The 26,398-nt window shown below is 58.4% G+C and overlaps 2 protein-coding genes and 1 long non-coding RNA gene across 3 annotated transcripts; 2 read left to right on the top strand and 1 right to left on the bottom strand.

Moving 5' to 3' along the window:
• Positions 1–10: 10 nt before the first annotated feature.
• Positions 11–4,988, top strand: TMEM151A (transmembrane protein 151A). Its single transcript, XM_036929911.2, has 2 exons — positions 11–271; positions 2,547–4,988. Exons 1-2 carry the CDS (start codon positions 197–199, stop codon positions 3,876–3,878), a joined length of 1,407 nt encoding a protein of 468 aa, XP_036785806.1. The 5' UTR covers positions 11–196; the 3' UTR covers positions 3,879–4,988.
• A 6,900-nt stretch (positions 4,989–11,888) lies between these two features.
• Positions 11,889–24,605, top strand: LOC130684794 (uncharacterized). Its single transcript, XR_008999136.1, has 4 exons — positions 11,889–13,323; positions 19,414–19,497; positions 20,134–20,241; positions 23,651–24,605. It is a non-coding gene; the product is annotated as an uncharacterized LOC130684794 (long non-coding RNA).
• CD248 (CD248 molecule) lies at positions 14,641–17,278 on the bottom strand. The gene has a single exon (XM_036929924.2). It carries the CDS (start codon positions 17,230–17,232, stop codon positions 14,923–14,925), a length of 2,310 nt encoding a protein of 769 aa, XP_036785819.2. The 5' UTR covers positions 17,233–17,278; the 3' UTR covers positions 14,641–14,922.
• Positions 24,606–26,398: the final 1,793 nt, after the last annotated feature.

Here is a 26,398-nt window from a genome sequence, read left to right as displayed (position 1 = left end):
GAGGGCGGGGCGCCCGGCACTGTGGCCGCCAACGCCGCTGCCGCCGCCGCCGCCGCCGCGCTCGGGCTCGAGCTCAGCGCACTCCTCCGCGGCCGCCGAGCGGAGCGGACGCCCTCCGGGGCCGCGCCGCAACCCCCGCGCTCCCACTTATCATGCCCCGGGCCCGGGCCCGGGCCGCCCAAGCAGCAGGAGCACCATGCCGGAGGTTGGCGGTGGCGACGGCGGGGAGGTGCCTGCGCTCATCCCGGACTGCGAGCCGCTGCGGGAGGAGGTACCGGCGCTGTGTGGTGGGGGGTCGGAGCCGCGGCTGGAGCGGGGTGAGGGGCACCAGGGAAGACACAAACCCTGGGCCCTGGGCGGAGGAGGGAAGTCCCCGAGCCCCTGCAGCCAGTTACGTCATCGGGGTAGCCTGCGTCCCGCCAGGGGCCCGGGGGCCTAGGGGCCCGCGTAGGGATAGGGGTGGAACGTCTGGGAAGGGATGAGGGGGCGACTCCCGCCTTCGGCGCCCCCTAGTCCGGCCTTGCCCTCCTGTGACGTCAGCGTCTGGCTCCCGCGCTTCCCCATTCCGCAGCGCTGCCCCTGATCCCCACAGCCCCGGGGTCAGGCCCCCAGCCCGGCCCAGCAGCTCACGAGGTGCACGGGCTGCGCCTGCAATGCAGCAGCAATAGCAGGGACTTGGGGTTGGGGAGGGGAGCAGAGGGAGGAGAAAAAAGAGGAAAAGAGGTGGCCAACGGTACCCTTCTACCTCTCCTGGCATGAGGCCCAAGGCCCCATCCTGCTTGCTGGGACCCCCGAGAAGGCCCGTCTTCAGTCCTAGACAGGAAGAGGATCTGCAGGGGTATGCAGCCCTGTATGGGGTATTGAGGGTGGTAGGTGGTGAGTGGGTCTATATGTGTCTGGGTGAATGTAGTGTGTTTGTGGGTGTGTGAATGCCGGTTGTGCTCCCCACACGTTGGGTGGGACTTATGCCCCCTAAAGTCTGGTGAGGGTCTGGTGGGTCCTTTAGCTTGGGTGAAATGGTAATGCGTAAGTGCATGCAAATGTATCCTGTCTTCCTGCCATGGATAAGTCTCTCCGTGTTGAGTCTGTAGGGTGTGCGGTGTGTCAGGCTGCGGTAGGGGTGGGGGTTGGGGACGTGCACTGTGGGCAGGTGAGAGTCTGAGTGTTCCTGGGCCTCAGTGAATGTGTAATGTGTATGTGCATGTGTGTCCTGCAGCGGGTGGGTCTGTGGAGTGCACGCATGCACCTGTGCACCATGTTATGTTTGTGAGGGGTTGTGCCCTGGGCACAGGTGGGGGTCTTATGTGTCTTAGATGATCAGGCAGCTTGTACATCTGTGATGAGTGGGTCTGCGATGAGCATGTAGGGTGGAGCAGGGATGAGTGGGTGTGTGCAACTGGCTGGATCTGCAGGTCAGGGTGGTGGTATGCACCTGCGGTGAGAGATTGGGGGATAGGGCAGGCTGCCCTAGTCTGGGACGAGGGTGGTTCCTCTTCTTTTGGGTTTCTCAAGGCCTGGTGGGGCTGCGGTGGGAGAGGTGGGCCCCTAACCCCACCTCTGCTGCTTCCACCAGACCACTTCTGTCTTCTCCCCTTTTACCCCTTGTCTTCCCACACCCTCCCCAACCTTCTCTCTCCATAGGCACCTGGGAATGAGGTGCCTGCCAGGCTGGGGACCCTGCCAGGGAGGGTGGGCCAAACCCTCTGGGCCAGGGAGTGGCCCCTGCTGCCCAGCAGCTGTGTCCCGCCTCCTCCTTCAGCACAGATGGGGAGAGGAGGATGACACTCCATCTGCTGCCCCCAAACTCACACCTCCCCCATTCCCAGCTCTTCCTCTTTCTCACTTACTTAAAAGCCTCTCCCAGGTCTCCTGCTGTCCCTAGTGCAACCGAGGGACCAGAGGGAGTTTCGGGGTAACAGTGATAGCATTGATTCCCATGGTCAGAACCTGAGATTGTCACACGTATGATCTCATTGGATCCTCACAACAGCCAGTTTACAGGTGAGGCGGCTGAGGTCCAGAGAGGATAAGGGATCTGCCCAAGCACAGTAAGTGCTGAAGCCGGCCCGGATCCTGGGCAGTGGGGCTTCAAAGCCCATGCTCTTCATTCTTAGGACCCCTGCCACCGCACTCCTCCACACCATAAGGTCCATAAATCAAGGCCGAGAGAGGGCAGGAATATGACCAAACTACACAGCAAATTAGGGGCAAAGCCAGGACCAGAACTCAGTTTCTCAATGGCTGGTCAAGGGGTCCTTCTTTCCCTTGGCAGAGATGGGACTATTCTGTCCTAGGTGCCCTTTACTGGGAAACGCACAGTGGAAGATGCGCTGGAGGCAGATAGGCCTCAGTTTGAGTCCTAGAGCTCTACTGTGAGTTCCCTGGAAGGGTGAGGCCTGGACCACTCAGTCCCTCTGTGCCTCAGCTTCCTCCTCTGTAAAGTGGGGAGTGTAGCACCACCTCCTTCATAAGCTTAAGTGGAGCGGCAGGCACAACTGATGGTCTTGTCCTGACCCATGCCTCCCCTCTCTCCACCCACCCTGCAGCAGCGGCCCCTGAAACAGTCCCTGGGAAGCTCCCTATGTCGCGAGTCGCACTGGAAATGCCTGCTCCTCACGCTGCTCATCCACGCCTGTGGCGCCGTGGTGGCATGGTGTCGCCTGGCCACAGTGCCACGGCTGGTCCTGGGGCCGGAGGCAGCCCTGGCCCATGGGGCCGGGGGCCCACCACCCACCTACCCAGCCAGCCCCTGCTCTGATGGCTACTTATACATCCCACTGGCCTTTGTCTCCCTCCTCTACCTCCTCTACCTGGCTGAGTGCTGGCACTGTCATGTGCGGTCATGCCAGGCACCGCGCACTGATGCCAATACCGTGCTGGCCCTGATCCACCGGCTGCAACAGGCACCACCTTGTGTCTGGTGGAAGGCCACCAGCTACCACTATGTGCGGCGCACCCGCCAGATCACCCGCTACCGGAATGGCGATGCCTACACCACCACACAGGTCTACCACGAGAGGGCTGATAGTCGCACGGCTCGTGGCGAGTTTGACTACTCAGCCCACGGTGTCCGCGATGTCTCCAAGGAGCTCATGGGCCTGGCTGACTACGCTGCCACGCGGCTGCGCTTCACCAAGTGCTTCAGCTTCGGCAGCGCCGAGGCTGAGGCCTCATACCTCACCCAGAGGGCCCGCTTCTTTAGTGCCAACGAGGGCCTGGACGACTACCTGGAGGCCCGCGAGGGCATGCACCTGAAGGATGTGGACTTCCGTGAATCCCTCATGGTCTTCGCCGACCCCCGCAGCCCTCCTTGGTATGCCCGCGCATGGGTCTTCTGGCTGGTGTCAGCGGCCACGCTGTCCTGGCCACTGCGCGTTGTGGCGGCCTATGGCACAGCCCATGTGCACTATCAGGTAGAGAAGCTTTTTGGCGCTAGTTCGCCCCCTCCTGGCACTGTGCCCAGCGGACCCCCACTCTCCCGTGTGGCCACAGTGGACTTCACTGAGCTCGAGTGGCACATCTGCTCCAACCGGCAGCTGGTGCCCAGCTACTCAGAAGCGGTGGTCATGAGTGCCGGTTCCGGCGCCTACCTCCGTGGCTGCCAGCGCTGCCGACGTTCTGTCAGCAGCAACTCGCTGCCCCCTACCCGGCCCAGCGGGCCCCGCCTGCCTTTCAGCCGCAGCCGCCTCTCGCTGGGAGCTGGGGGCCGGGCCACACCAGGCGTCTTCCGGAGCCTGAGTGGGGGGCCACTGGGACGCCGTGGAGAGGACACGGAGCCCCTGGAGAGCCCACCATGCTACGAGGACGCCCTTTACTTCCCGGTGCTCATTGTCCATGGAGACAGCGGCTGCCAGGGGGACGGGCAGGGCGGACTCTGACTCCCACGCCCTCCGGAGTGCCCTCCTCCCCACCAGCCTACCATGGGCTTCAATTACCCAAAACAGGAGGGAAAACAGACCAGCACACAAGGGTGGGGTGGGGGTGCAGCCCTTAAACAGTCTACAGTGCAGTAACAGGTGGTCCTTCTGAGGGCAAATGGGCACCACCAAAGCCGAGCCTATGAACCATCCAGCGCGGCTCCTCCCGCCATCTCCAGGCTTCGCTTTCTGGTGGCAGATGAGCTGCCTCAGGGGCCCCTCGGGCTGCGCAGGGGAGGAAGTTTCCAGAAAACCTGAGGTGGGGGAGGAGTCCCGGGGACAGCTGTTGCCTGCCGCAGAGGGCTGCCTGTGGGCTCTACTCTGCATGGCTGAGGCCACGCGGGGAGCCCTTGAACAACTGAGAAGCACAAATTGGTGGTTTGGGGCCACGCCTAGCTGGGCTAGCCTCCTCCGTGCAGCTGAAGAGCCTGCTTCGGCAGCACCAGGGTCTCGGCTCCTTTACGAGCCCTAGTCCCCATCCTCCTCACTGGACAGGCCCCTCCCTGCCTGCTGCCCGGCCTCTGCGCAGGGCCAGTCCTGATCAGACCCTGGGGTGCGGCCCCGCGGCTGGGAGCCTGGTCCTTGGAGTGCAGCCTTGCCCCACCCTGCCTCTACTGTTTTCCCTGCCATACCCTCCTTCAGCTCCCTCTAAACCTGGGGTTCCTCCTCAGGGCCCTACCTTGATCTCACATCCCCTGGTCTCAACTCCTCTCCTCCTCCCCCAGGCCCACATCCACCTCCGTCAGCCACCCCACCCCACCCCCCGGCTTTGTCCTCTCGTAGCTCCATGGACTTCTCTGCCCTTCACCTTCCAGATGACCCACAGGGCCCAGGGTCACAGGGCATCCGAGGGGCCTCGGCCTTGGCCACAGCCTCTTGGACGGTGCCCTTGCTCTGCCATGGAGGCCCCTGCTTCCCTCAGTGGGCCCTGGCCCAGGGGACACCATCCCTCCCCCAGGGAGGAGAGAATAGTCCCTTTCTTCCAACTGGGGCTTCTACCCCCTCTCAGGGGCTGGTGGGGTTGGGAGGAGGCAGAGAAGATGCAGATAAAATAAAAGGTATGAAATGGAAGGCCTTTTCATGTGCATTCCTGAGTGGTGGGTCCAAGGCCACCAGTACAAGTGCAGTGGGCCACCCTGGGTCGGGGTGCAGTGCAGCTTCGGGCCCCAGCATTCCCAGGAGCAGGCAAGCTGAGAGGGAACCTTCCCGCCCCGCCTCTGAGACTCAGCTTTGAGTTGCTCTGGGCAGCTGACTCTGATCAGCTGGTATCCGGGTCACTTCTAAGGCACTGCCCGGTGTCCCCTCTGCCAGCACAGTGGGGCTTCCCATTCTGCTGCTGGGCGTGCTGAGGACTAAGGGGCTATCGGCTGGTCCCCACAGTGGGAAGAAAGAGCTGTGGCCTGTGGCCCAAGTTCAGTCCCCCTGCGGGCTATTGGCATCAGAGATCCGGGGGAATAGGCGCTGAGCATGCTGAAGGACATAAGCAGGAGACAGCGGCCCCACTCAGGGCATGGGGTCCAGAGACAGAGGGCAAGGGCAAAGGAAGGGCCTCACTTACTGACCAAGCTAGAGAGGCCGCTGGAACTGGTATCTTCACATGCCCAGCTGTGCAGGGGGTTCACTGTGCAAGCGCACCAGGCTGAGGGGCAAGTGTGGGTAGAATCCAGCCCATGGGCTACTTCTCGAGCCCTGGCACGGAACTGCTTCCATTTGGCTAAATCCGTGCACAGGCACCAGAAGGGCTATTGGTGGTGCTAGAAGGGCGCCGCGGATTTCCCTGGGCAGAGACAGAGCAGAGTGTTCTGGGCAGAGGGGGCCGCCCACAGAAAGGCCTGGGTGCGGGGCAGGAAGCAAGGAGCCCCGTGGAAGAGTCGGCTGAGGCCTTCAATACCAAATCACAGAATTTGTCCTTAAACTGGGGCAAATGAGCCATGAGGTGACTGAGCAGGTAAGGTCAGGGCTGCATGTTAGGTTTTAGGCAGCAGTCCAGCTGCCTGCCGGCCACGTGGGGAGGGGAGGACCAGAGAGCAGAGCTTTCTCTGGGCATCAGCCCACCGCCTCACTTCCCTGGGAGTGAAGTCAATTCTTTGTTCAGAAGCAACTTAGATGAAAAACTCTTTGGTGCCCAAGCATTCAAGAAGGTGTATGGGCAGCGGACCAACATGCTTGCCAATGTGGCTCCCTCGTGAGCAAGGTTCCCTCTGCCATTGTCCTGTTCTTAACAGCACAGCCACCAGCTGCCTGCCAGCCACTATCCATTCTCAGTAACAGAACCCCAGTTTTACTTCAGATGGCAATGAGCCCGGCTAAAAGGCAACATTTCCAGCCTCCCTTGTACATACTGTGTGGCTGTGTGACTCAATTTTAAGAAAGGAGATATAAGCAAAAGGTATGGGAAAAGATTTTTTAAATGCTCCTTGAAATAGAAACAATATTGGTGAAGGCTAGTTCTGTCCTCTTGCTTCATCTTGCATTCATCCTGGAATGCAGAGGTGATAGTTGGCACTCCAGCAGCTATCTTGCATCAGGAGGCAACCTTGAGAATTGAAGTCATTTGCTGAGAATAGCAGAGGATCAGAGTAAAAGACGTTGGTTTCTGATGACAACATAAGAGCTACTTCCAGACTCTCAATGAGAAAAAGAAATACACTTCTAGTTTTTTAAAGCCACTGTTTTTTTTCTTGTTCCTTTTACTGGCAGCTTATATTATCTACTGCTGCATAACAAGGTATCCCAAAACTTAGTGGCTTAAAACATCAATAATCATTATCTCTCCTGGTTTCTGTGAGTCAAGAAATCAGACAGAGCAAACAGGGATGGCTTATCTCTGTTCCAGGACATTTAGGCCTCTGCTGGAAAACTCAAAAGCCAGGGCTGGAATCATCTGAAGACTCATTCACTCACATGTCCGGCATGTCTGCCAGAGGCTGTAGTGCATCTGCTCCAACCAGTTTCTGTCCAGAATGTCAACAGAGACCCAAATTAATTAGCAAGTTTTCAGTAACCCAGGGTCATACTCCAAACAACAGATGTATTTTTCTTCTCTTTGCTGTTTTAAAAACATATAAAATGAAACTGACCAAAATAAAATACTGACTTTTTTCAGTAAAAGAGTTTCAATGTATGTGTTATAAAAGCACAACATGTTATTAAGGACAATAACAATGTCTTATAAAAGACTGCAACAGTATAAAGACTATCATTTTAATAAAAACCAATTCCAACCCTTAAAAATCCTTATAAAGCAAAATATATGATCATTCAAAAATTCCAACAATATGGACATTTATGAAGTGTGGAGCTGTAGGTCCCCGCTGCACTTGGCTGCACTCAGTTTGTTTCCAGAGCCAAATTGGGAAAGCAAGGGGTGGGGAGTGCTGGGGCCCCCTAGGTGGTGGTGGCACTGCTGGTGGCTTCCGGGATCCCCCAGCCTTGCTGTGGTGCCATGGAAATTCAAATCTCTATCTTCAACTTGAACACTGTTTTGAGCTCTGGATTTGTTGACCTCCAGACACCAAAGACTCTACAGATCCCAGACCGACTGGACATCTGTCTTCACAGTGACTGCTTCTCCCACGACTCCGCTCCCATGAAGGGCACCACTTGGGAGCCAAAACCCAGTGGCCATCACTCCTCTTCTTCATGTTCAGCCAGTCATCGGGCTCTATACAAATCTACCTGCCAGCCCCCTCTCAATTTTGCTCTCTCCTCGCATCCCAACTGTGCCTCTCCTAGGTTCAGGGCACTGCCTCTCATGGGCAGGACCCAAGTGGTTGCACCATACATATGCTCTCCTGTCTGGCTGCTTTTGTACCCATGAGCCCCTGTGGAGTCTCTGAAGCATAGTAGGGTCTCAGAACATAATGGATAAATGAGTGATGGTTTATCATTTTCGTGGACAGGGAGTTCCAGTGGCCTCCACCTGACCCTTCCACCTGTAATAGCTCTTGTTCCTGTGGTGACATGGAGCTCTGTGTGTGTCAGAAGTGTCCTACACTTAGGGAAGATAGCCGTAGCTAGTTGTGAGTGAGCCCTGCAGTAGAGGACATACTAGAGCAGAAAATAAAATCTAGTCATGGTTTGCTTTTTGTGAGATAAGCAGCCACTGCAATGCAGCCTGCTGCTTTAAACCCAGTTGGTGGGTTTGTAACTGGGAGCCGTCCCCTCCTCTTCAACTGACAAAATCACAGGCACAAGACCTCAGGAAGGCTAAATAGGTAATCCCCCCTCAGAATGTACATTTTAGGCAAAGTCTCAAAGGTTCTAAGCATGGCTGGGGACGAGCCTCGGGCAGTGGCCTGATCCCGCTGCTCCGGAATCCCTGCTACAGCCTCGCGGGCTGCCCAGCCTCTGCTGGGTTCAAGTCTGACTTTTGGCCCACATGAACCTCACAGCTCCAGTACCCTACCAAAGATTCCTGTTTACTTGCTCGCTGTCAAAGGACCCTGACAGGCTGGGGGCCCCGTGCTCCTGGGAGGAGACCATTTGAGACCTCTTCTCCTTTTGGGGTTTATGGTGATTAAGTGGCCCCCGATGGCTGGAGATAGGCCTGAATTGAGATTGAATGGCAAGAAAAATCTCAGAGGGGCCCCCAGAGAGGGATGACCATGGTGCGGGTGTAGCCAGACAATTCAGCACCAGGGCCCAGATGGGTCCTAGAAGAAGGCCAAAGCTGAAAACACCTCCTGACCCAGCCCCACACTCGTGGCTGTGGCGGCTGTGACAACACACTGGCCCCTCCAGCCACACGGCCACGTGGCCAGGAATGCCTGTTGTGTGATGATCAGCAGCAACAGCGCCTCGGGTCGGCGGCTCTCCCAGCTGTCTGGGCTGCGGCATAAAGCAGCTGGCAATTTTCAAGTGGCAGTTTCTCTCCTTAATAAACAGCCAATGATAAAAAGTAGGTTTTCTGTCCCACTGGGTGCTCCTCTGCAGGACCGGCTCCCTGGGGTTAGTGGCACCTCACACCAACCTAGGACTCTTTTCCTGGTCCCTAAGTGTGGATGGCAGAATGATGGCCCCAAGTATGTCCACACTCTCACCTCTGGAACCTGTGAATGTGTTCCCTACACAGCAGCGGGGACGTGGCAGATATGGTTACAGTGAAGAGCCTTGGAGCAGGGAGCTTATTATCCTGAAATACCCAGGTGGGACACCCATTTTAACCAGCCCTTTGGGTGCTTCTTTGATCAGCCTATTTTCGATGATTTCATTCAATTCTCCAAGAATGGAGAATCAGGGGGACCTGAGTAGACTCAGTCTGTGGCTCAGGCAGCTAATGAGTGTAATAGATTGGTATTACCATGCCTTTCTCCTGAAGTCCAGGAGTTCTTTTCTCGGTATTGTTCCAAGGGAAATCTGACTTTTCCTCACATGGGTTAAGGTCCAGGCTGGAGCAAGCCCTATGGAGAAAGCTACCACCAGGTGTCTGTGTCAGGGCAAGCAAGTCCAGCTTCCCCACGGGCCCCCAAGACAATCATGTGTCAAGACCTAGATATATACTTTCTTGGCCTGGTGGCGTAACCCCAAAATCTGAATTTGCATGTTCTTCTGAGGCTCCCAGCATTCATCCTGGTTGTGATATTGTCTTGCTGATCTGATTTTGCACAGCACCAGCGGCCCGTTTGGGTTTCAGTCCCACCCCATTATCAGTTACCCTGGGACAATCAGGCCATGGAGAAAGGGAAGGGGAGGGTTAGAAGACCCACACCTTCTTCCTCCTCCTCCTAGCTTCCTCCTTCAGGTTTCTGGTGTCTAACAAGACCCTTCCTTTGATGCAGGGCCCAGGGCATTGCAGCAAACTCACAGGGACACCATGAAATACTGTGAAACTTTGAGAGAAATGCAGAGATATCAGACATCTGTCAGACAACTGGCAAAGCGCTAGCTTGAGGTAGTTCACAGTTTCAACATTTGATTGCTCTACATTCCTTTTGATGATACGATATTTTTGCAAAGCTGGGTTTTTGGCAGCTGCCACGATAAAAAGCAAGTGCCACTGGGAAAGTGAATGCGGAACAGGATATGAAGGTGGTGATGTCCAATGTGATTCCAAGTTTCAAGAAGTTGTGCAGTGCCCAACTGGCACACACATCCCATTAGCAAATGACTGTGGTTATTTAAGAATGAAATAAAATATTCTTGTATTTTTCAATGTCTGTGTGTTATTTTTTCAAATGACTACTGAAGTATTAAAACGCAAGTATTTATGTTGTTTGGACCTAAATGGAGCTTTTAGTATTTTTTCGACCCTGGGGTGTCATGAAAAGCTCACTGAGATATTCAGGATAGGGGGAACTGAAGGAGTTTGAGAACCTCTGCAGTGAGGTCTTGGCGGGTGTGAGACGCCAGTCCACCGATTCAGCTCTCCCACAATCAGTTTCTAGACCCCGTCTTCAGGGCTGCCTAGTGGCAGCTAGAGCACACAGCATTTCTGGGGCAGGTTCCTGAAGCCACCCTGAAGACCCTCACTGGCTTCCAGCAGGAAATCTTGACTCTGCTCACAGAGTCCTCTCTCCTCTCCCACAGATTCTTGTGGCTGTAGTGGTTATTATAGTATTCCCACTTTTCAAATGAGGAGGCAAACATGGAGCGATTAGGAAGCCAGCCCTTAGGTAGTGGAACTGGAATTGAAGCAAGGCTGCCTGGTGCAGAGTGCCTGCCCGTCATGAGCCTGCTTGGCTTCCCGGAGAGAGTCCTGGAACTCAGCAAAACCATGCTAAAGCGCAGCCACTGCCAGGGGCCCTAAAGCTGTACTTTGATTTAGCCCCTTGTCTGGCTCCTGCAAGGTCACAGGCAATGCCTCCCTTCACCAAAACCACACTGAGTGACTCTTCCTCCGGGACGAAGGCTTCAGCCACCCTCCCACCCAACCCCACTGTGTTCCGCCGGGGAGTCCCATCTTGCAGCCTCACCCATGAAAGTGAGTTTCCTGGAAGGTGGGCATTTTCTGATTGGAGACATGGTTGTCATTGTCATTATGGGCTGCTTTTCTCTGGGGTTGAAGATCACAGACTCTGTCTGGGTTCAAACCTCCATTTACTAACTCGGTCACACAGGGCAGGTGGCTTAACATAAGCACTCAGGCAAGTGCCTTCAGCCTCCTCATCTGTAAATCATAATAGAATAGTACTTACTTCATGGGGCTTGTGATGGATCTTAATGGGTCAAGACATGTAAAGCTTTAGAATAGGACGTGGCATGTAAATGCTGTGAACATTCACTATTATTTTCATTATTATTTGGCTGCAAACCCTACTCCTGTTCACAGCGGCCAGGGCACCAGGAGTAGAATCTCGTCTGGAAAGTGTCCCACTCTGCAGCTCTGAGGTTGTTGGGAGGTGGCTGTGTTGGGTGCCCAGCTGGGTGCTAGTACCTAGCTGAGGTTGCTAGGTGTTAATTCGGCCCCCTTCAGCTTTAGCTCCCAGGCTATCCCAGGAATGTTTGAAAAACATTTGGTTGAGCCCCTAGCGCTGAACTCCAGAGTATCTTACCTTCCTGGAGCCCCAGTCTAGTGTGGGAGTGAGTAGGCGAATATTCTCAAATGTAGTGATGAATGCTAATGACACAGAGTCTGCCCTGAGATCAACCGCGCCCCCAAAACTGCGACTCTCAGCTGCCCCCTGAGGGCTTCTGAGTCCAAACCCACGCCTTCCCGACACACACCCCTGTAGGGATGGTGTCCACACTTTGGAGCCGGGTCGGGAGGAGAGGACCCAGCCCTAACAATTCTGGGCCTCCAGGTGAGAGGCTGTGCTTTCGCTCCCGGGAAACAGGATCTGTGTGAAGGTTACAGCAAGCGCCCCACCTGCCGCTGTAAAGACTGGCAGGGGCTGCCTCAGCTCACAGAATGTCTTGAGGGCCGCTGTGAAGATTCTTTTCCAAATACGACGGGGGGCACCCGCTAGCGGACCTGCTGTTGCAGTGGGAGCAACGGGCAGATATTTGAGTAACACAAACATTTAATAAATTAAACAGCGATTTATTGAACACTGGTGAGCTTTGGGAGAGGGATAGGACTGAGGCTTCCCAGTGGCTGCAAGGCGCGGCGCTGAAGGCAGGTGGTGCCAAAGGCCCTTCTCATCGACGCCATCCGCAGACGTCTCGTAGCTCTCTCTAGGGGACCCGCAATCTAGACTAACGGAAACCGGGGGAAGGAAGGAGAGGGGGGCGCCAGGGCAGGGTTTAAGTGTATCCTGGTCAGGGACGAGGGGTTCTGTCTCACTAACCTGAACACACCCGAAAGGCGGTGAACGACTTCGAGGGGTCAAGGCCGGGAGCGAGGGGGGCGCACGCCCCAAAAAGGGGGACCTAACGTGGGCAGGGCTATGCATTGAAGGAGGCAGAGCCTGAATGAAGTGTTTGGGACACTTTCTCTCAGTGGCCCGTAGGTGCGCGCAAAGCCCCGAGAGAGGGGCGCTCTAGGCCGGCGGGACTTAGGGACTGTCACAGGCGGGGCTTGTGGTCATCCTTAGTGGGCGGGCCCCGAAGCTCTGGATAAGCGGGCCATTACCTCAGAGCGGAGGGAAAGTGTGTCAGGGCGTGAGCGGAGCTCTTCCCCTAGTGGGGCGGACCTGGGGCTCCGTCCCTGCGGTTCGGGACGCTCGGTTACAGGGCGGGCCTGCAGAGGGAGGTGCTTCAGGGGAAAGCGTGAACTCCTGAAGGGCGGAGTCTGCATCTCCCCCGACTGAGTTAAAGTCTCCTCAAGATCCCCTGCACTGGCCGACCGGGTCCCCGGCTCTGTGAAGGGGTGGAGCTTGCGGTTCTGTTAGGAGGGGCACGCAACGTCGCGCGAGGAGAATGCACACACTCAGGGCGTAGGTCGTACCTCTGGGAAGCGGGAGCTAATAACACTGCCAGCGTGCGCTAGAGGCGCCGAGGAGGCGGGGCTTGTGGCCCTAGTGGGCGGGGCCATCGGTAATGTCTCTGCCCGGGTGGAGCTGATAGAGCAGAAGGGGCGAAAGTTCTGCGAGAATCTCTGAGCTGGCAGGGGGCGAGGCTTGTGGCTTTGGTGGGCGAGGCCTCTGGCGAGCTCCTGAGGGGGTGTTAGACCGCAGTGGGTGGACGTGGATCCTAGCTCCGACGGACCTGGGTGACAGCGCCTGGGTCTGTGTGCAGGCGGGGTTCTCGCCTGGGTGGGGTGGGGCCTGAGACCCAGCTCGGGAGCTGGGCGGAGCCCCGGATCGGCGCGGGCGGGGTCTCAGCCGTGGGAGGCCGTCTGTTTAGGCCTGCACGCAGCTCGGCATCTGGTGCTCATTACCGGATGACAAAGGGCCGGCTCTGGGCCCCCTTCCCCACTCCCATCCCCTCCCTACGACAGCAGTACATTTAACTCCTAACTGCCCTTGGAGAGCTCTGGATGCTCTGCCCAGGGTCACAGGAAGGAGCTCCCCTCCTTCCCGACCTGGTAGGCTTTGTCACCGCCCAGGCTGCGCCGGCTCCGCCTTCTCAGACCCAGGCCCTTGGGGCACCGCTCGACGCCCACTCCCATCCAGCAAGGCTCCCTGGTGGCGTCTCCGAGGTTAAAAGCTTGGGTAGGATCTGGCGGGAGTGTCTGGTTTGAGTTAGGGGAACGTGAGCGCGAAGCCAGTGGGTGTGCGTAGCGTTCCCTCCACCCGCTCCGCGGCCCCCGGGTTCGTCCCCAGCTCCAGCCCTCCTCTCCCGGTCCTCTGGGGTTCAGCCCAGGCCCAGGCCCTGGGGCCAGAGGGTGACATAGGGCACCGGGTAGGTAAGGGGGGCTCTGCGGGCCACCCCTCCTCGCTAGCCGGGGTGGTCGCGGTGGTTCTGCCCTGTCCTAATCAGAGAGGCCCCTTAGAGCCTGCAACTGAGAAATTGTAGAGGCGGTGGGAACTGACGCCTCCCCAGCCCAGGTCCCGCCCCTCCCCAAGGCAGTGAGCCCAGGATGGTGGAGGTTGCCGGGTCCCCCAGGCTCTGATGTTTACCCCCTCTTCATAAGACACCTCAGCCTTGAGCAGCCTGAAACCTCACTCAAATCCGGGGCTCCTGGGTTCTGTGTCTTGGTACCGCCCACATGGAGAAGAGCAAAGTGTGGCCAGAGAGGAGAAAGGCCTTGCTCAGGAGGCTGGCTGCCCTGGGCGCTGGGTGTGGGCTCTCTCGTAGGTGCCCTGCTCTCCCCTTCCCAGCCTGCTGGGCTCTGACTCCCACCTCCTCCCCAGGGCAGGGAAGCAGGGAAGAGGAGAGCCTCCAGGGCGCCTACAGCACAGAGGGGTGGTAGCACCCTTGAGTGGCCCTGAGCCCCAAACCACCAGCTTCTGGGCAGCCTGTGGGGATGGGAGGGGAAGTACCAGAAGAAAGTTAGGAGCTCACCCACTAGACCCCCATAACTCCCCAGAATCACCAGGCCCAGGGCTTACTTTTGACTCCCAAAATCCCAGTTTGGCTCTAGTTCAGCAGAAGCCCTCATTCTAGAAGCTTCCCCCCACATTCAGCCCACTTCTTGGAGTTTTAGTAAAAAAAAAAAAAAAAAAAGGAACAATATGGAATTCTCTCCATGCCAAACCTCCCCGCTCTTGGGCTCACTGTGTGACCCTGAGCAAGGCTCTGCCATCTCTGGGCTGGTTACCCTGAGAATCTCTGAAGCTTACCCTCCTTTAAGGGGTCTTACCTTATTTCCTTAGGGGCTCAGAGAAGCTGAAGGAAGATTCCCTCCTTTTTCCTGAGTCCTCCCAGACCCTCCCCTCAGGCACCAATAGGGATCAGGAGATTTGGGTGAGGGCTGGCACCCTGTTTATTGGAGAAGACCCAGCACCCACTTCTTGAGGTCCTGGGGGCCTTGGTGTCTCCTCTGTCGTGAGTGCTGGGTTGGGGAGCAGAGTTCCCAAGAGTCAAGTCTAGTTGGTTGACTGAGGGAGGAGCCTGGCTGGGCCCCGGGGAACAGGAAGCCCTCTGTCCAGTGGGGCAACCCCCATTGGTCCCTGGTGCAGCCTGGGCCAGGTGTCCAGTGCATGCCCCTGCCCCCACCCTGCAGAGGTGGGGCTGTACCCCATCACACGCTGGTTCTGCAGGTCTGCACCCCTGTGAGGCTGCCCCGGTGGGGAGCAGGTTCTGTTGGGCCCTTGCTCCCAGCATGGGTGACCCAGCGATAACAGTCAGTAACACGCTTGTTGGGTGCGTGGGGGCCACAGCGGGTGCAGTACACGATGCCCAGTGCAAGTAGGACCACCAAGAAGATGCATGTTGGCACTAGGAGTGCCACTAGCAGCCACCGGTCATCCCTCTGGCTGTGGCCTGCCAGACTGGCCTCCCCCAGGGATGTTGGGGCTGCTGAGGGCAGCCATGGGGCCAGCTTGGGGTCAGGGGCACCTTCTCTTGGGACTTGTGGGGCTTTGGAATGGGGGTGTGAAGGGCTAGTGAGTGAGGTCTGGTTAGTGGGTCTCTGAGAGGGCAGAGGAGTGGGGGGAGCCAGGGGTTGGGTGGCAGTAGGCACAGGGACTTGAAGGGCAGGGGGCACAGGGGACTTGGAGGTAGAGGTCAGAGGGGGCTGGACAGTTGAGGTAATGGGAAGGTGGGTGGCCTGGGTTTTGAGGACTGGAACATCTTGAGTCACAGGGGGTTGATGGGCACTGGAGGTGGTGACCAGAGGGGAGTGGTGAGCTGAGATTGGAGGCAAATAAGTGGTGGTCTGGGTATCAGCCACTCGGGTGTCTGGAAACATGGGGGACTGGTGGGCAGGGAACAGTTCAGGATATTTGGCTGAGATAACTGGGGGCTGGTGGGCAGGGGTTCGTGCTGGGTGAGTGGCAGAGATAATGTGAGGTTGGTGGGCAGAGGGAAGATCTGGATAGTTGGGTGAGATCATGGAGAACTGGGGGTCAGGGGGCCAAACAGGGTGCATAGCAGGAATCATGGGGGCATGAGGGGCAGAATCCAGGGGTGGGCGCATGGCAGGGATAATAGGAGGTTGGTGGGCAGAAGGCAGTGTGGGGCGCGTGGCAGAGACCACGAGGGGCTGGGTGACAGAGAGCACTGAGGAATGGTAGGGGACCCTGGGGGCACTAAGAGGGGGTGGCCAGGTGGGGTCCAGGTAGGGCATCTGTGGCTCTCCTTCCTCTGGGAAGCTAGGTCTGTAGGCCAGGCCAAAGTCAGATGACTGGGTGGCCTCCATCCACGGGATCCCAGGCATCTCTGTCCAGCCACCATCAAAGGCCTCCCAGGCCTCATCTTCATCCTCTTCATCCTCCCCAGCATCCAGCAGCTCATCCCCAAGGTCCTGAGAAGCCCGGGCACCCACGGCCCCAGCAGGGCTGCAGCTGATGCCGTCAGCCTCAAGCTCATGGCCCTCACTGCAGTAGCACTCGAAGCCACCGACGTAGTTGACACACATCTGCTGGCACACGCCAGCAATCTGGCACTCGTCTGTGTCCACGCAGCGGTGCGGCTCATCCTCAGCAGGCCGGAAACCTAGGCGACAGTGGCAGCTGTAGCCCCGTGGCCCGCCGGGCTCACACTGCTGCTCACATGGGGCATGGGCACAGGGGTCCTCGCAGCTGCGCCCGTCCGCTGCCAGCTGAAAGCCTTCGGTGCAGCGACAGGACACATGACCATCCACCTCCTCCACACACTCATGCTCACAGCCCCCGTTGTCCAGGCCACAGCCGGTACCCGGGCACAAGGGTCCAGCCCGTGACCAGCCCACACCACCCTCAGGCTGCTTCACGCAGAGCAGAGAGACTTCTCTGCCAGCCTGGCAGGGCACGGCAGCCACAGAGCCGAAGGGCAGCCACTCAAACTCCATGGAGACCAGGTGGAAGGGTGTGGTGTAGACGGCTGGTCCAGCCTGGCCCGCCTCATTTGGCAATGCTGGGCAGGAACCCTCGAAGCCGAATTGGCACAGGTAGCCATCAACAGCCAGCGTGCAGGAGCCCTCGAGCCAGCGATGTTCACCACTCGCCTCCAGGGCCGCACAGCGCTGGGCCGGGCAGGGCCCACCTGTAGCTGGCTGGGCCCAGTTGGTGAAGGCCGTGTCCTGGTCCCCAGTCGTCCACGTGAAGCCGCGCAGTGGCCGCTGCAGCTGGCATTGCCGGGCCTGCCGCTGCAGGCCGATCCACAGGAGCCGACTGGCCGGGCCCGCACCCACCAGACTGTCCACACGCCGGGCCTCCTCGGGAGTCCGTGGTGTGGCCAGGTCGCCCCCCAACTCGCGGCAGGCCCGCCAAGCCTCCAGGAAGGTGCGGCGCCGTGGGAAGAGCGCGTAGCAGCTGCCCGGGCCGCAGGAGGCACGGGGTTCAGCAGCCCAGGGGGCCTGGCCCATCGTGGGCACCGCGGCCACCCAGGCCAGGAGCAGGCGCAGCAGCATCGCGACGCCCCCCGACTGTCCCTGGCCCGGCCCGCGGCTGCTCTTGACAGGGGGAGGGACCGGGCCCCTGGCAGGCGGGGCGGGGGCGGGCCGGGAGGCTCAGGCCTTGTAAGGAGTGGGCTGGGGCTGCTGCCAGCTCCCTGTTCCCGCTCCCCCGGGGCCGCCAGAGCAGGAAGCAGGAGGGCGGGGGGCAGGGATAGGGGTGCTGGGGGGCGAGGCGGAGGAGGGGAGGAGGCGCAACTAACAGTCTGGGAGTCCAGAAGAGGAGGAGACGCCTGCCTGGGGAGGCTGGACGACCCTCGGAAATCTCCAGCACGGTCTGGGGCTCTTGGCCTAAAGTGGGATGAGGTCGCTTCGCAGACTCTCAGAGACCCAAATCTGGACACACCAACCTCATCACACTTGCGAAAGGCGTCCCAGCCCAACTGGTCGTCATACATGTGGAAACGTACTCTGACTCATACGTTGCACACGCGTGTATGCTCCTCTCCCCACGCAGGACACTGTCCTTCATCCGAGGTTTGCACATGCTCTGACGTGCTAACCCCCTTAGGTGCACATAGAAAAGCGGTGTGGCATTCTACATGCCCTAACACGTGACATCCTTCCCAGCTGTGTACAGGCACGGAGTGGGAACCGCCTTGATCACGCAGGCACCCTCGACCCTCGTTTATATACTAAGCTCCTGCCTCAACCTCCTGCGCAAGCTTCCTGGCTCCAGCTAGACCGGTGTGTGTAGAGGAGGAGGAGGGGCGGGGGGCTGCCCTCCCTTCACCTCTGCTCAGCCTGGGGTCCTGGGAACGTGGGCCCAGAGGAGGAGGAGGCGGCCCCCAAACAGGAAATGCTTCTCTGGGCTCCTGCTGCAGGAGGGCAGGGTGTGTGGGGGAGGAGGCTGGGCAGGGGCTGGGCTGCACTCAGGGTGAGCAGGGCTGGCCAGGAAGGGACTGGTGAGAGACCATGCATGGGCATGGGGCACACAGTGCCATGTGTGTGACACAGGCATCACATGTGTGGAGCCCTCCCTGCCCCCGGGGCCTGCCGCTTGGGCCTGGCCAGGGTCCTCTTCCCACCCCTCCTGGAGGCCTCTGGAGGCATGTGCACTGAGCCCATCATCCAGGATGGTCCCTGGGGAGCTGGTTGTCAGATTAACCCGTGCACACCCACTGCACTCTTAGCAGAAGTTTGAGCCAGAGGTGGGGATGTGGAAGAGAGGTGCTCCCCCTCAGGAAGCTACCTTCATCCGGCTTCCCACTCTGCCACTAATCTGCTGTGTGACTGCAGGGAAGTCACTGGCCCTCTCTGGGTCTCCATTTTTCTTAACAACAAAATGGGGTAATGTGTTGGGGCCTTTTAGCTCAGCAGGACTATCACAGCACTCAGCCTTTACCAATGTGCTTTGTCAGCAGCAAAGCATGAGGCAAATGTTCCTCAGTTCTCTGAGCAAATCTGGGTGGGGGGTAGGGATATGGTTGGTTTTCCTAGCCACCTTACAGTGCCAGGGCTGGCCCTGCAGACATGGCCGGTCCCCAAAAACTAGGGCTTTTGAAGCACTTGCTATATACCCAGAAAGTCGTTCTCTTAAGGTCCCCATCTGTGGAGCACATAGAATCCTCCCCCTTCTATGAGAGGAAAGTCAGTATGGGGCTGTTCATCCTTCCGTTGGCTCAGGCCCAAGGCCTTGAGATCATCTTTGACTCCTCTTTCTCCCACACCCCATGTCCAATCTCTCAGCCAATCCTGTTGGCTTCACCCTCAAAACAGGTCCAGAATCTGATGACTTCTCACCACCTTCTTTGTCCCCTCCTCTGGCCATGCCACTGTCATCTTCCATCTAGATTCTTGCAACTGCCTGCCCTCTGGTCTCTCTCTCTTCCTCCATCCTCTTAAAACCTAACTCAGATGCAGTCAGATCCAGTCACTGGCCTGCTTAGAATCCTGGAGGCCCCATTGCACTCAGAAGAAAGGCCAGAGTCTTGCCCACTGTTTCCAGGCCCATGTGATTTGCCCTTAAATTTCTCATCCCGCCCCACCCCCCTCGCTCCTCTGCTCTAGCCTCTCTGCCCTCCTGGCTGTTTCTTAAATCCACCAGGCCTTGTCCGCCTTAGGGCCTTTACCTTGGCTGCTCTGCCTAGAATATTCTACCTGCAATATTCAAATGTTCTGCCTCTTCACTTTCTTCAGGTCTCAGCTCAAGCGGCAGAGTCCCTGGCCCCCTCCTGGGTGCCCTTCTGTTCTTCTCCTTCGCACTCATCACTGTCTAACATGGTATGTATTTACTTGTTGGCCTGAATCCCCCAATAGCCAGGGTTTCTCAACCTTGGCATTTACTGATGTTCGGAGCTAGGTGATCATTTCTTGTAGGGACTGTGCTATGGATTGTAAGACGTTTGGCAGCTTCCTTGGCTTCTGCCTAGATGCCAGTAGCGTCCCTCCAGTTGGGACAATCAAAAATGTCTCCAGACATTGCCAACCGCCATGCCCCCTGGGGGCAACATCACCCTCCCTGCCCTGTCGGAGCATTGCCCTGAGATGTGAGCTGCTGGAAGGCAGGGTCACCGTAGTGTTGGTGCTGTATTCCTGCACCTGGAAAGCCTCTGGCCCTTAGATGCTGTTCAAGAGGGTTTGTCAAATGAATGAATGAATGAGACTCAGCTAAGTGAAGAAACCTGGCTCAGGGCGATTGCAGGGGAAGCTGGGGTTCCCCTTGGAGCCAAAGCCTACCCCCTCCCACACTCGTCCAGCCTTCCCCAGAACTAAGACCATCTGAGAACTGGGCGGTCCCTGGAAATCAACAAGCCTTTCTGCAGGTGGGGACACTGAGGCCCAGGGAGTCCCAGGGTAAGTTAGTGGCAGGGCTGGGACGCCAACCTGACTCTTACTTCAGTCCTCTCTCGGCTGCAGCCCCCTGAGGAGTCGGTGGAGCCCAGTGGGAGTTGGGCACGACAACACGATGTGAGGATGGGCGGAAGGTGTGAGCAGAAGAGGCAGAGCCCAGCCGGAAGCGCTGAGGTGGAAGAGCTTCACCTGAGTTTGGAGGACACCAAGGACGCCCCTCGGCCTGGAATGAGAGACATGTGGATGGGCAGTGAGCAGTGGAGCAAGAATATTGGGAAGGGGCAACAGGTAGTGAAGCTGCCCCTGAAAGGCAGGCCTCCACTGTGGGGCCCTTGGGGAAGAGGCATGCCGGGGATCCCAGTGGCTGGTGCGCGCTGGGTAGAGGGACTGGAGCCCAGGGACCAGCTAGCGGGTTGTAGCAATAGTCTGTCAGGGACGGGAGCTGGCTGCAGAGCGGGGCCGCAGGGCGGGCCGGGCCGGGCTGGGGGAGGCAGCCTCTGGAGGCTCCTCAGGGGCGGGCCGGAGCCTGGGCCAAGGGCGTGGCAGGCCCAGTCATGATTCGGGCAATTGCCGGTGCTGGGGCGTCTGAGGGGAGGGTGCCGGCCGTCTGGCGAGCGGGCGGGTCAGATCAGAGGTCAGGACTCCAGCCTCAGTTGGGGTGAGGGGTTGGGAGGCAGGCAAACGAAACAATAAAGAGAGTCAAAGGCCAAATTCCAGATGGCCCCGCTGGGCCTACTTGCAAGTGAGGGGAAGCCTGAGCCGGGGCTGTTGGTGGTAGGGAGGAGTGGGGTGCCTCTGACCCCCAAGAAGGCTGAAGGTGTGGTATATAGGCAACGAGGCTCGGAGGTGCACCTGGGTGTCCAGTCTTGGTGGGAGCCTGGAACTCACCTGCCCTTGCGCAGGTTGAGAGAGGTGGGATTGCGGCTGCTTAAGAATTTCCTTCCCTAGTCAGGATAGGGGGTGCTGTGGGCACAGCATCAGGGACCTGGTGGGGGAGGGGAGAGGGCGCTGGCTGCGGTCTTGCTCCTCCTGCCAGTCCCGTTCAGCCTGGTGCATCTTGGTTCTGCTGTAGCCCAGGGGAGATGCTAACCAAGGCAGGGAACACTTGGCAGGTGGTGGACATATAGATGGATGGATGCGGGAGTGGGTGCAGAGTGAGTAAATAGGCGCCTAAATGGATGGGTGAATGAATGAGGTGTTCAGATGCAAGGTTGCAATTAGGGGTTCAGGCAGAAGTACTAACTCATAACCAGCACCAGCATGCCTGGTGGTGTGCTCAGAATGTACCCCTCTGGCCCTGCAGGAGTGTGGCTCTGGGGGGGGGGGCGGTAGCTCCAGCCACCCCAGCAGGGATCGGGGCGATGCTTCCTTGTTACCATATGGCTTGTTTTCTCTTTTGGGGCCTGAGACCAATGTGTCTCCTTGGCTGGGCCTGGGGCTGCTCAGGACACCCAGCTCTGCACACAGGCTGGGGTTCCCTGTTCTGATCATGGACCTTGTGGGGAGAATTAATCTCAAGAGAGGCAGGAAAACAGAAGCCCACTTCCCCAGAAGGAGCCTTGTCTTCCAGCCACCACGGACAATCGGATGGATGGCAGTTTCAGATGTGCTGTGTGGGCCCCTGGGGGTGGGAGTGAAGGCTGGCCCCCAAGAGGGCCTGGTGGAACAGCCCAGATGGGGGTTGAGTGTGATTGGGGGCGCCCCCTGGGCAGGCGTCCTAGGGAGCCTTGGCATGCCTGGCTGCTGAGCCAGCACATTGCTTTGTGTACAAATCACCTCCTTTCCTCTTTTTTCTTTTGTCCCCATTCCTGCACCTCCCTCCATTTCTAAATTCTTCCTAAACCACCCCAGCCTTCAGGCTGTCAGGAGGGCCAATGGATGGTGGGCAGGAGGCGCCTGGTCTTGGGTGGGAGCCTCAGGAGGGGAGGGAGCGTCCCAGGGCAGGAGTGAAGAGGGGAGCCTGGGAGGGAGGGGACCCGTGCAGGCCCCCCACCACCACCATGTGCTGCTGCCTGACCCTGTGAGCCTCTGGAGGAGGGAGCCTCACAGAAATGGGGGTGGTGTTGGCCACCGGACAGGGTGGGCGAGAAGGGCTTGGGGAAGGTGGGCAGGAAGGCCTGGCCCATGTGGGTGAAGAGTTTTGACAGCTGGGGGGCTGACGAGGGTGATGTCTGACTTGGAGAGAGACTGTGTGCTCATGGCTGTACCTGGCTGTCTGTGCGTGAACACGTGCGCATATGTGTTTGGGCTTGCATGGGCCTAGTGTCGCCTTGGTGTGTGCAGCTGGGTGACACCTGTGTGTCCCCAAGGGCCTGCACCTGTAAGGGGAGAAGCATATGGCTGCCCCTGCATTGCCCAACCTGGGCCCAGCTGGGGCCCCAGTCTGTCTCCTGGCAGGGCCTGACCTGAACATCTGGTCACATCTGCCAGCAAGAAAGGGAACCCCTTCCCCTCAGTGTACACTGTACACATGGCCCAGAGAGAAACAAGCCTTGCCCCCGATCACGTGGTGCAGGCAGAGGGGATCCGGAGCAGGGGCGGGTGCCCTCCTGGCTCTCACTCTCCTGCCCGACTCTGGGGCCCTTTGGCTGTGAGGTTCCAAGCGGTGGGCCCTGCCCTGGCCTCGCTGTGTGCTCCAGAGGAGTGCTGGGCGGCCCTTGTCGGCTGGCTTCCTTCTCTGTGTGAGGGTTCTATGGGAGTAGGCCCTGAGGTCCCTGTGGCATCTGGCACAGGTCTGCCACGTAGGGTGACCAACTTGTTGCAGTTTGCTGAGGATTTCCCTGGCCTCAGGGCTCCAAGTCCCATGTCCTGGGAACCCCCTGGGCAGATGAGGATGGTCGGTCACCGGGCCGCCAGATACCCCCTCATTATCCCCCAGTCGCGCCGTCTCAGCCCCGCTCCTCCCCCACACTCCTGGGACTTTGCCTTTCTCTGCCTGTCCGGCATCCTCTTCTTCCTGCCCCCTCACGCTCCCCAGGGGTCTCACTCTCTCTCCCTCTGACCACAGGCTCTCTTCCTCCCTGTTCTTTCCTCTTCCCTCTGTGTTGGAGGTCTCTGGCTCTCCTGTCCTCAGGGCTGTCACCTTGCTGGTTTCTGGGGTTGTCCCTCTGTTCCTGCTCTGTCCACTTTCACGTTGCTCCTCTTTGTCTCTGGTGTCTCACCCCCTCTGTCTCCCCTTTCCTGTCTCAGTTGCTGGCTCACCACCTTCCCTGGGTGGTCCGGGCCTCCCCCCTCTCCCCTGGCACGCACCCCCAGGCCTGACTGGGGTGGGAGCCAGGTTTGGGGGCTGTGACCAGGCCAGGAAGGGGAACCCAAGCAGACATGATATTTATGTTAGGACTTCAAAGGGGAGCAGGGCCCAAGGGGGGTAGCTGGGGCTGGCAGAACGGGAGGGGGTGGGAGGGTGGCCAGCCAAAGCCAGACTGCGTTCAGCTCAGACCCCACCCGGGTGAGGGTCTCCCGTGGGACACTGAGATCCAGAGTAGGGACAAAATGGGCTATTTTGGTGCAGAGTTCCAAGAAAGGCACTTCCTGCACCCCCATCCTGCCCCAGGCCCCATCCTTTCTTCCGGTCACCCTGCAGGAGCAGCCAGGTCCTCTGAGCATCAGCCCAGCCTGGGAGGCAGGAGGCTCAGGGGACGGCAGGAGCAGAGGGCTCCATCGCAGAAGGAAAACATCTCTGGCACTGGGACAGCCGTGCATTCTCGGCTCTTTGGCAGAGGCCTTGCCTGGCAGGGCAGTGAGGGTCTGTAACCCTGTCAGCCCCAACAGGGCCAGCCCCGCAGGACCCCTGGGGTCCACTCCAGCTGCCTGCCCGAGGACCTGAGGGGTCAAGATGGCCATGAAGGTCACCCACCCCTGCCCCCCACCCTTGGCCTAACCCCTGCTAAAAACACCAGCTGCTGGGGCAGGGAAGGCATGGGGTCAAGGGCCCAGGTCCCAGGCGGGGTGGGTGGGAGAGCTGATTGTCTCATCACGTGGCTCAGCTCTGTGTCCTAAGCCCCTCCCGGGAGCCAGGCCCCACAGACACCCCTTCAGACTGTGCCATCCCACAGGGAGCTCCCCATCCAGACTAGAGGCTTGCTCTGGACCTAAGTCTCACTGGTTTGAAACCTACCCAGGCCCCCAAAGCCCCAGCCCCTGGGCCAGTGACCCCCCCAGATCCTCCCCAGGCGCTCCCGGTGAATCACTCAGGCTGGAATCTGATGAGCTCAGGCCTCCCCACCCAGTGCTGCTGGTCTCTGCCTCCTGCCTGACCAGCAGGGTTGCCACACCCCCCACAGGGGTCTTCTAGGCAATTCACAGCCCCCAACAGGGTCTACCATGGGGTGGGGTGGCTGAGTGGTGGAAGGACTAGGCAGGGCTGGGAGTGAGGTTAGTCAGGAGAAGGGCTTGGACTTTGGCATGATCAAAAGTATAAAAGTCTGAGTGTCTAGTAATGTACACAATTAACTAGTCACTCTGCTGTACATCTGAAACCAACATAATATTGTATATCAACTTTGTTGCACAAAACAAGTTAAAAAATATAAAGTCTATGTGTATCTTTGTGTTTTGCCTGTCTCTGTGTCCGTGTCTGGGTTTGTGTCCACACTTCCTCTGCCTGTGCAGAGGGGGGAGGAGGAAGCCCGTGTGCTGTGTCTGAGTGGGGCACTCGGATGTGGCGGTGGCAGTCCTGCACGGGTGGGTGTATGTCCTGGAGCTTGGAGTCCCGCCTAGCAGTCACCGCATGTCTCTGTGCCAGCCTGTCCCCATGTGTGTGTGTGTCAGAGAGTCACATTCTGAACCCAAGAGGGAGGGTGTTGAGGGAATGTCTCTAAGTTTGTGGAGCTAAGGATATCTGTGTCAGGGTGTGTCTCGGAGGAGGGACCCATGTGGGTCCCTGGGTCCATCCCACTGGGCATGAATGGCTAGTAGAGTCAGGGCCTTCCTAACACTCTGAGTGTTCCTGCTAAGGCTGAGGGTGCCCAGGGATTACTGTACATGACCATGGCAAGCAGAGTGCCAAATAGTCTCTGTGCGAATGTGGGTCAGGTTGTTTGTGTGTGTTCAATTGTGGGCGTGTGCATGGGTCACAAGGCGATGGCAGGGTGTTGAGGTGCTCTGTGCTGGAGATGAGTCAGGGCTTTGCAGCGGGTCTCAGTGACTGACTGCCTTCCTCCCCTGCCTTCCTGGAACCGCTTGCCAGGTTCCCTCTCAGGCCACCGCCTCCAGCCTGGCAGGTGGAGCCCCAGAAGTAAGTGGCTCCTCCCTCACCCCTCTTCTCAACCTCCATTTTGCAGGATGGTCACAGGGCCCCACTGGGGGGCTGCTTCCCTCTTGGCACCAGGCCTGGTGCCGATCCTCTGAGTTGCCTTGGGTTCCTGGGTGGCCTCAGGCAAGAAGGGTGAGCTGGCATGTGACTGGGAACAGGCACGCTCGCCCCCTGGTGGCAGAAATGGAGAATGCGCCTCCCTGTGCCCCAGGAACTCAGAGAGACTGTTTAGGCTGCCTTCCCAAATCAGTCATTCCACATATATTTATAAGTGCCCATTCCGGACCAGGCATTGTTCTAAGACCCCGAGATGTAGCAGGGAACAAGGCCGACTTGGCTCTGGCTTCTAGTGGGGGAGACAAGCAGCAAACTCACCCATGGAACTATGGGGCCTCTAGAGGTGGTACATTTCCAAGTAGGTGACTTGGCTGTTTCCCCAAGAGATCCAAACGTCAGGGTTCCAGCTCTGCCCAGAGGCTGTGGGTGCTGGTCAAGACTTCCTTTTCTGAGTCAAAGGTGGGGAACCGTTTGGGGGGCAGTGCAGAATCTGAGTGCAAGGTAGGCTGTTAGAGCCCATATCACACCTGTTCTCCTCTGGCGGGGGCTGTGGGTGCTGGGTCCCTACAGGCAATAGATGATTGTGGATTGGACAAGTAAATGAGTTCTGATTTGGAGGATTGCAGAGCCTGACGTCCCAGCCCTTTACCCTGTAACGAGCCACTTCCCCAGAGCAAGCCTGTTTCCTCACCTGTGAAGTGGGGATGAGATCAGTCCTAGACTGGCGATCATTACTGCTCTGCCTGGTGCCCCAAGCACTCCCACCCTTGGTCATGCTGACTCACCTGGCCTGGACCCCTGGCCAAACAAAATCTTTTGAAAAGATAAACCAGAAGACTGGCAGCAGGCAAGGCCTGGCAGTGCTCATGAGCCACTGCTGGGGGCATTATGAATTTCCAGAGCCAGGAGTCAGGACAGCAGAGCTGTGGCAGGTGGGAGGGGCTTGCCGAAGCCCTCCAGGCAGGAGTCCAGAAGCCTGGCCAGTCCTAGCTCCCATGGGACCAGCTCCACATCCAGCCC

This window comes from Manis pentadactyla, chromosome 9 (assembly GCF_030020395.1).
Source record: "Manis pentadactyla isolate mManPen7 chromosome 9, mManPen7.hap1, whole genome shotgun sequence".
Taxonomy (NCBI): domain Eukaryota; kingdom Metazoa; phylum Chordata; class Mammalia; order Pholidota; family Manidae; genus Manis; species Manis pentadactyla.
The sequence above is the reverse complement of the archived record's forward strand: the minus strand, read 5'-3'. Positions and strand labels throughout refer to the sequence as shown.